This window comes from Cebus imitator, unplaced genomic scaffold, assembly GCF_001604975.1.
Source record: "Cebus imitator isolate Cc_AM_T3 unplaced genomic scaffold, Cebus_imitator-1.0 Scaffold317, whole genome shotgun sequence".
NCBI lineage: Eukaryota > Metazoa > Chordata > Mammalia > Primates > Cebidae > Cebus > Cebus imitator.
This window is the reverse complement of record NW_016107632.1, coordinates 241,678-251,004: the sequence shown is the minus strand read 5'-3', so window position 1 is coordinate 251,004 and position 9,327 is coordinate 241,678. Positions and strand designations below refer to the sequence as shown.

At 45.0% G+C, this 9,327-nt stretch overlaps 1 protein-coding gene across 2 annotated transcripts in view; it reads left to right on the top strand.

Annotated features, from left to right (window-relative positions):
* The window catches only part of LARGE1 (LARGE xylosyl- and glucuronyltransferase 1), a 568,765-nt gene that overhangs the window by 416,564 nt on the left and 142,874 nt on the right, over window positions 1-9,327 (top strand). For both annotated transcript variants that reach the window (XM_017504007.2, XM_037729772.1), the window contains one exon: window positions 2,441-2,545. In XM_017504007.2, coding sequence (XP_017359496.1) covers window positions 2,441-2,545 — 105 coding nt within the window. The remainder of the gene's footprint in view (window positions 1-2,440; window positions 2,546-9,327) is intronic.

Here is a 9,327-nt window from a genome sequence, read left to right as displayed (position 1 = left end):
AAAAATACCAGTAAGAAGTACTAAATAGTGATGTCTTCTATCTAATATGGGAGTGAAGATAAATAGTTGAGACCTAGGGTTATTTATAAAAGGCCTCATGCTGGATATGGGCCTTGGAAGGATTGTGGGTGGGGATTGACAGCGGGGCAAAGGAAATGCCTGCCAATGGAGAGCTGTATGATCAAGGGCAGAAATTAGATCACAGTCAACAAAATCTGTATTTTTGTTTCACAGGAATAAAGTGTAGCTCACAGAGTATTTGTCTGAAGAAGTAAACTGAGGCAAAATAAAATGTATAGGATACCACAGTATGAAATTTGGACTTTCAGATATCTGAAGATGACCTTACCTCAAATTTAGATGGGCACCCTAAATTCAGTAAAAGATCATTCCTGGATGGGCGCAGTGGCTCACACCTGTAATCCCAGCAATTTGAGAGGCCAAGGTGGGCAGATCACAAGGTCAAGAGATCGAGACCACCCTGGCCAACATGGTGAAACCCTGTCTCTACTAAAAATACAAAAATTAGCTAGGTGTGGTGGTGTATACTTGTAGTCCCAGATACTGGGGAGGCTGAGGCAGAAGAGTTGCATAAACCTGGGAGCCAGAGGTTGTAGTGAGCCGAGATCACGCCACTGCACTCCAGCCTGGCAAGAGAGTAAGACTCCATCCCCCCCCCCAAAAAAAAAAAAAAAAGAATATCATTCCCCTTTGTGAGTTCTGAGTCTGTGTCATCCCCTATCATTCCAAAAACAAAACAAAAATCCCTCGTGATACCCACCTGGGGTCTTAGTAATTGTGTATCATCCCTCTCCCCCAACAATGACACTTCCCCTTTGCGTCCCATCCTCATTGTGAGGTTATTAAATGAGGTCTCTAACTGGGTCATAGCAGCAGGACAGGACACACACCTTTCCCAACTAAGGGCACCCTGCCCTTCAGATCTAGTTGTTCTGCACAAATGTCCTAAGCTTGTTGCACGTGGATTTGATTGACTCTTACACTTCCTGAATTGGCGATATGCTTTTCTGAGGAATTCTACTTTAGATGTGATCATATACAAAGACAAAGTGGGTGGTAGTATTTTTCCCATGCCTCTAATTTATGTATTTGTGCCGGGGTGATGATTTAGATAGGAGCTTAATAAAATTGATCAAATAAATTACACCAAATCCACACACCATCATTTCAGAGAGCTGTCATCACGCCAAGGAGGTTCTTTATCACCCAGCATGGCGTTCTGGGAGAACCACTGTGTTTTCTGAAGTGCTGCTGGGCTTTCATTTGATTAGAAAGGTCTTTTATTTCTCAGATTGGCCAACAATAAAAGAGTTTAAATGCGAAAGGCATCAGTTAGCTGTGGAAGAGAGGAATTGTTAGTTGCGTGACTTTTGCAAGTTATTTAAACTTTCTAAACCTCAATTTCCCTTTCTACAAAATGTGGTTTTATAATTCCTACCTCAAATATTTGTTGAAAGGATAAGCAGTAACACATGGAGATAGTGGAAGGGATCTTCGTTTTGAGCAAATGTAAATATCTGTCCTAGCTCCATACTCAGCTGTCCCAATCACTGGTCCTTCATGAGCCTGTTTCCTCGCCTGTGAAGTGGTATTGGCAATGACTGCAAAAGAAGACCTTCTCCAGGTGGCGTGATGGAGTTGTCTAAAGGTGGATCTGATATGAAGGCCCAGAGACATGGACGCCTAAGAGACTGACTACAAGGCTAACTTGCCTAAGTTGCTAAGATGCAGCAGAGACTGAGGCCAACATCAAAGCCAGCCCTGGGGACAGAGGAGCAGTTGTTGTCTAGACAGCACTCTTGTATTGAGATGATACTGACATGATGCTTGTTGACACAAGATAAATATATTTTAGAAGAAGCAGTGAGCGTGAGAATAAATAACCTGTAAGGTGGACAGAGGGTGGCTCTTCTCTCTGGGCTCTCGTCTCAGTAAACAAGGGTAATCCCTCCTCCCTGATGTAAGAAAACAATCTCAGTCCATGCCCAGGAAAGCCAGTAAATTAATGTACAGCTGGAAATACCAGAATGGGAATGCTTGAGATATAGTATGCCTGTCAATAAATATGTGTCCCATGAGTTAGGAAAGGAATGCGGGCATGCATGAATGAAGGAATGAATGGTTTTGGATTCCAGCTTTATCAGATTCACTAGGTGACCTGGGGCAAATCAGTTAACTGCTCTGGGCTTTCATTTCTTCTCTATCAAATGGAAATAATAAAACCGGCTGCCTAGTGGTGAGAATTAAATATGTTAATGCAAGTTTAGCTTTTAGGTCAGAGCCTGACACTTAATAAAACCTCTCAGTAAGTGAATACTGCTGTCGTGATGATTTGCCGTTACGTTCTGTGTTCAGTAGTCCCTGATCCAGACGGCTTGGCATCTCCTTTTAAGATGTTTGTGTTCTCTGTACTTTACAGGTCAGCAGGTCCTGGGCTTGGTGGAGAACCAGAGTGACTGGTACCTCGGAAACCTGTGGAAAAACCACCGCCCTTGGCCAGCCCTCGGAAGGGGCTACAACACAGGTAAATCCTCAGGGTGGTGTGAGCAGAGTTGCAAAAGGTGATGTGAGGGGGTCACTGCTCCTTCCTCGAGAGAGGAGATTGCAAAAGCTTAGGGGGAGGTCACCTGATTGCTTGAATTCGGCGGTAGCTGGTACGTGGGCAGTTGGCATTCTGGTTCCTTCTTGGTGCTGTAGCCACAGGCAGAGTAGCAATTGGGCCGTGGCAGTCCTTGGCGTTTCACCAGAAAGCCCCTCTCCTGACCTCTAATCCAGATCCTGTCTTCATCAGTATGACCTGTAGGTTCCTGGATCTGTTAATACGGACCAGAGATCATTCTTGAGTAACAACCCTAACGTTTCGGTTTCTTAACACAACAGATACGTATTTTGCCAGTCACATTCCATGTCCACTTTAGGTCTTCAGGGATCTGTGTTCACTGTAGGTACTCAAGATTCATCTCCAGGCACACTTCCACATATGTGGTGGGGAAGTAGCAGGAGTCGTATTATCTCTTAAAATTTTTGTTTAGAAGTGACACAATTTCGTGTTTCATTAGCTAAGCGTGTTGTGAGGCGGTGCCTCCCTTCAGCGTGTGTGGGCGAGTGCAGTCTACCATGTGCTTGGCAGGAGAAAAATGCAGAAATATTTGGTAGTCAGCAGTTTTGAGGACCACGGACCTCTAACCATGTGTCTAAAATAAAATCCATTATTCTACCTTGTTGCTAGCCCCAAACTTGCTAGTAACGCTTCAGTTTCCTTCTCTGTTACTGGTGTCCTTCGTTCAGCCGTCAACCCTTCTTGTTTGCCAGCTCTCTCTCGAGTGCTTACTGTGTACGAGGCCCGGTACTGGCTGTAGCAGCCACAGTCGCTCACCTCATGGAGTGTATAAGCATGGAAGCTAGAGCAGCCTCTTCCTTCTGAGGCTCCGTTCCCTTCAGTATCTGTCTTTGAAATGCTTCTGGATCCTTCTGCCACTCTCCTCATCATTGCCACTGCTGTGGTATCCCGTTCTCAAAGGATGTAGACTCCTGATCTTTAGCAGGACTGGAATGTGGAACTCAGGGAGCGGCAGGGTGGGTGAGACCAAGAAGAGCTGGGACTTGGCGTCTGAGACGGGTTGGAGCCGGTGTCTGGGAACAGGACCACCTAAAAGTGATGGGTGAAGCCAGCCCTGGAGGCTGAGGCCAGTCTGTAGTGGGATGAGCTGAAAAGAGACCAAAGCTCTGAGAGCTGGTGGTCAGACTCCAGAAAAGTCAAATGCAAATAGCCAGAGAACAAAGGAGAAAAGAGACAGGAGTCAAGCTTCCAGAGGTGAGAGTTCACAGATGGGCTCAGTGAGGAAGCTGGAGGAGGACAAGGAAAGAAAGTGCAGCATGAGTGTCCAGAGGTGGCAGGCAGCCAGGGAGCCCTGTCTCGAAGGCCTTCCCTAGGAGACGGGGACATTCCTTAGCTAACATTTGCCTGAATATTAGATATGTCTTGTTCTATGTAATTTTTTTTTTCCTGTAATGCCTACCGGGCATACAGAGGTTGCAGTTGAAGAACGTCAACCACCAGTTTGTCACAGACCCCAGCGCCCCACCCCAGAGTCTCCCATCTGTGTTGGGCATTAACCCTTTAGTTGCTGGATGATGGGGAAGCCTAAGGAGTTCCTGAGAGGGCCCAGGTTGGGGAAAGGCAGCTGAGGACATCAGAGCAGTGGTTCTATTAGCAGGTCAGGAAGTATTTCTCTCTTTCAATAATGGGTAAGGAGCGCCTCTACATATCAGCTGAGTATTAGCCAAGCACCATGTTAGGTGCTTTATGGGTGTCGGTCTCCTCTGATCCTCGCACTAACCCCATGAAGCAGGTGACATGCTTACTTCTATACCTGAGGAAACTGAAGGTTGGAGCATTGAAGGCTGCAGCCCGAAACGTCCAGGAGCCTGCGGTGTTAACTACCCATTGTCCTTCCTTAACTATAATGGCCTCAGGGTTAAACACTTTTCAGTAGTGGAGAATCCTGGGCTTTGCCCTTCAAGAGTCTTCTTGACTAGGTCTGTGAAGAGATGAGATTCCAGAAAGCCTCTAGTATGTTTCTGGGGCACAATGTCCGAACGCCTTCTCTGATTAAACATGGCACTCTGTTTCCCATTCCAGCAAGCTCTTCCGGGCACTATTTTCTCAGTGCATTTGATACTGGACCCTCCATGAACCCACAGCGGGCCGGGGATGAGGGCTCCCCGTGTTTTCCTCTGGCAAGTGAATAGTCATCCCGTGGTGATCTTTTGTGCCTGGATTTTCAGACACATTCCCTCCAAGCCTTCGTAGAGGCAGAGACACCCATGTTTCTGGGTGGGAGAAAGGAAGTCTCAGGGAAACTCTAGTGTGTACATTTAGTTTCACCCATGTTTCTGGGTGGGAGAAAGGAAGTCTCAGGGAAACTCTAGTGTGTACATTTAGTTTCTGTCTTCCAAAATATATCATAGAAAACGTCACATAGAGATATACTGCAGCGCCTCAAGGATGCTGCATCAAGACCATGGTTACCTGCATAAAACAAAAACCGCTGGTCATCAGTCTGGGTTTGCGGGGAAAGAAGAATGTAGCACACTGGGGAGTTTATTGTGACCAAAATGGCATGTCTCGCCCTGCCCATCCCTGTTTGCTATAGAATGTAGCATCAGGAGACACAGGAGCACGTAAACCGCCTCCAGTTCCCCCTGGATATGCCGAGGCAGCGAGCTACTTCCCTCCTCGCTAGTAGCGAAAGGGCAGAGCAGGAGGGGGAAAGCCCCGTTGAAGTGGTGTGTCCATTTAAATAAGTCAGTGACACTGAGTGATTGTTATTAAAGGATTTATGCAGCATCAAAATGCATTAGCTTTCACGATGGGGATTTGTTACTTTAAACCCAAGGATTGCACCACACAGTGAATAAGTGATCCAGACCTGTAGATTCTCATGGAAACTGAGGACGCCACTGGAGAGAACTTGCCACCCGAAATCCCAGCACATCTGAAGCCTCCAAAAAGGATATCTCCAGCACAGCTCCCTGTCGTAAGCCTTCAGCCTGATGTTAGGAACCCAGGCACATCTGGGTCAGAGCTGCAGTACAGCCATCTGGTGTCCGTACGCTGTTGGCCAAGTCGCTTCACTCCTTAAACTTTCAGTTCTCTCCCTTTTTAAGATAGGACAATAACAAACCCAGTATGTGAGGCTTAGCGATTAATGTTGTAACTTGTTTCATGAGCCTAGCCTGATTGAGGGCATAAAATAAGAACTTAGTGAATCTTAGCCTTTCTCCTCTTGCATTTTTCTGCCACTTGCTCTATCAGGGAATGAGATTTACCCCGTTGAAAAAGGAGGTCATGTGAGTGAACAGGGTTTGCTAAGGTCTCCCAAGCCTTCCGTTCAGAAAGAACGAGTAAGTTTTTTACTTTCCCCAGGTGTAATCCGGCTACCTAGGAGTTTTTTCTTATAACTCTTTACTATCTGAAAAAATTAGCTTTTTATTATTATATTAAGAACAAAATGACTGTTCAGTTCGAAATCAGCTTCCTCGCTGTGTTTGACTTTGAAAATCCCCAGAAAAAGCATATGAGGTGTTTAAGTTGGAAGCTCTACCTTCAAGACCTGGCTTTGTCACCCTTAAATTCTGTGCCTTTTGGAAAGCTTACCTAAGCTCAGGGAGCCTCGGGCTTCTCACCTATGAACTGGGGACCTCAAAACCTACTGGGAGATTCCGTTGTGGTGGTGTAGCTGTGTGTGTCTGGTAAACCAAAGTACTTGAGGAAGTTGGTTGTAATTTTTTATTTATCCTTCCGACCATAGCCCAACTGAAAAACTCTCTTCAGGTAATTCAGATTCATCTGCAAACATCAAATGCGGCCGCATTCACTTACACATTCATTCATTCACCCACTCCATAGTGCATCATACCAGGCACCATAGCATGCATGGTCTTTGTTAATTCCTTGAATTCTCTTATAAACTAGACTTTTCCCCTTACAGGAGGCAGTCAGGTTTTCCTGTCCTCTTTGTTTGCTTTTCCTTCCCAGTCTGCTTTTACAAAGCCTGCACAGCCACAGAACATTAGAGAAGATCTTTCTACCATCTCTCACTTATCTCCTTCCCTCCTTACTAGAGCTGTTCCCAGCTTAATTCCAGAAGCTACTGAGCCACAGCAGCTTTGGATAACCAGGCAGATCCTAGCACAAAGCTCTTGCCCATAACTGTTCAAGTGGAATTACAGGCATCTTGCACAGAGATGGGTCATTTTCCAGCCACTCTGCCCAGGCAGCATCTCCTATATGCAAGAAGCTGTCATTCAGCCAGCATTCTGCTGTTAGCAGGACTTCAGAAAACAGCAACAACAAAAATACACCTAGGATTTTGACAGCCTCATTAAGATTCAACTCTCTTCAGTTCCGAAGCTGATGGATGAATATCTTAAAAACAAACAACAGCAAAGAAAAGGGGAAGGAAGGCTGAACATAGCAGGGGATTCGAGAAGGCAGGTCAGGAGAAAGAAGATGGCATGTTTGCAGACAGGTTTATATGCATGAGATCCCAAAGGTGACTCAGGCACAAGGTACGTCCTCCCCAAGTGGAAGGGCGTAATGCTAGCCAGAGAATGTGCTTTTTACAACAATTTAAAAATAAAATGTATTGTGTTCCATTCAGTCCCTAAATTAGGGCAGAGACAGGCAGATGGAGACCTGGCTCTTTAGGGAGGGAGGAAGAATTTCTCTAGGAATCCTTCTCTGCAGGACAACAAAATTGAAACACCTAAGGACTGGCTCACCTCTGAGGTTGGAGCAAACTCGGTGATAAGGAAAGGGACGGTGATGGGCGGTAAAGTCAGACACCACAGAAAATTCTGTGACAGGGATTCAAAAGGAGAAAACATTTGACAGTTTGCCAAAGAACTGTTAAACAAATAGCTTTAGTGGGAGAAATAGAAATATGCAACCAAGGCTAAACTTACCTTTGCCTCTGACATCCAGCTTTCTGGGACCCTGGGTAAGTTCCTTCATTTCTCTGCACCTTAGTTGTTTCTGCTGTCAGGAACTAAGCTTTCTTCATATTCTCAAAGAATACCTGATTGGATGATTTCTGTCTGTAATAATTGTATCCAGAGAAACTATATTTAAATATAATTTATTAATTCATTACATACTACTGAATGCCTATTATACTGGCAAGGGTAGAGTAGAAAACTGTTCCGTTTTTTTTTAAAAGGGTGATACCAAGAACCTTCCTTCAAAAAGTTTACAGTCTAATAGAGAAGCGTTTGCACATCTGCAAATAAGGTTAGTGTGACTTGAGCCTCTTCCATGATTGAGATCCAGAATTGAACATCAGCACTGCAGTAATAACCCCTGGACTAGCGTTTTCTAGACTAATTCCAAAAGTTATTAAAAGGGATATGAATATGTGTTTTGAAATTGTGAACAGAGGCCGGGCACGATGGCTCACTCCTGTAATCCAAGCACTTTGGGAGGCCGAGGCGGGTGGATCACGAGGTCAGGAGATTGAGACCATCCTGGCTAACACAGTGAAGCCCTTTCTCTACTAAAAATACAAAAAAAAAAAAAAAAAAAAATAGCTGGGCGTGGTGGCACGTGCCTGTAGTCCCAGTCACTCAGAAGGCTGAGGTAGGAGAATCACTTGAACCTGGGAGGTGGAGTTTGCAGTAAGCTGAGACCATGCCACTGCGCTCCAGCCTGGGCCATAGAGCGAGACTTTTTCTCAAAAATAAAAAATAAATTGTGAGCAGATAAGATTAAGAAATCTGCATACTGTGTCTGCCCTTTGGAGATTCATACTTGCATAATAGAGATCCTGTAAAGTCTGGAAGTAAAGAAAGCTGTTATACCCAGAAGCACTTCCCAGTTTTACTTGCTCTTAGAGCTATGGAATCAAATTGGAAACAAACTGCCTGTAGATGGAGTTAGTAGAATAATCCCATTGAAAGATGTGTGCTATTTTAAGAACAGTCCTCTGACAACAGGCTCAATAGAAATGTGTACTCCCTAGTTTCTTTTGTACTGTAGGTTCTGATTCATCTTTCTGCTGCAAGGCTGTAGACACTGTCTTAGGTGCTATAACAGATGTCCCATAGACTGGGTGGCCTAACTACAAACATTTCTCACAGTTCTGGAGCCTGGGAAGTCTAAGATCAAGGTACGCAGCCATTCTTGTGTCTGGTGAGGACTTTCTAGTTTGCACATGGGCATCTTCTCCTTGTATCCTGACATGGCATTGAGCAGGGAAAGGAAATATTCTGTCTTATGTCTCTTCTTACAAGGCCATTTATTAAAGTCTCCACCTTCATGACCTTAATTACTTCCTAAAGGCCCCACCTTCAATTACCGTCTCATTAGGAATGAGGATTTTACCCTATTTTATTTTGTTTTTGAGATAGGCCCTTGCTGTCAGTCAGGCTGGAGTACAACGGCACAGTCACAGCTCACTGCAGCCTCTACCTCCTAGGCTCAAGCAGACCTTCAGGCTCAAGTGATCCTCTCGCCTCAGCCTCCACAGTAGCTTAGATTACAGCTGTGCACCACCACCTGGGGCTCATTTTCTTAGTTTTTGTATAGACAGTGTCTCACTGTGTTGGCCAGGCTGGTCTCGAACCCTGAGCTTAAGTGAGCCTCCCCCCTCCACTGCCCAAAGTTTTGGGATTACAGGTGTGAGCCACAATGCCTGGACAGCATTAGGATTTTCATGTGTGAATTTGGGGGAGTTAACGATATCTGTCCATTGCGGGTACCATGTCATTGCACCTTCCTTTTTTTTTTTTTTTTTTTTTTTTTTT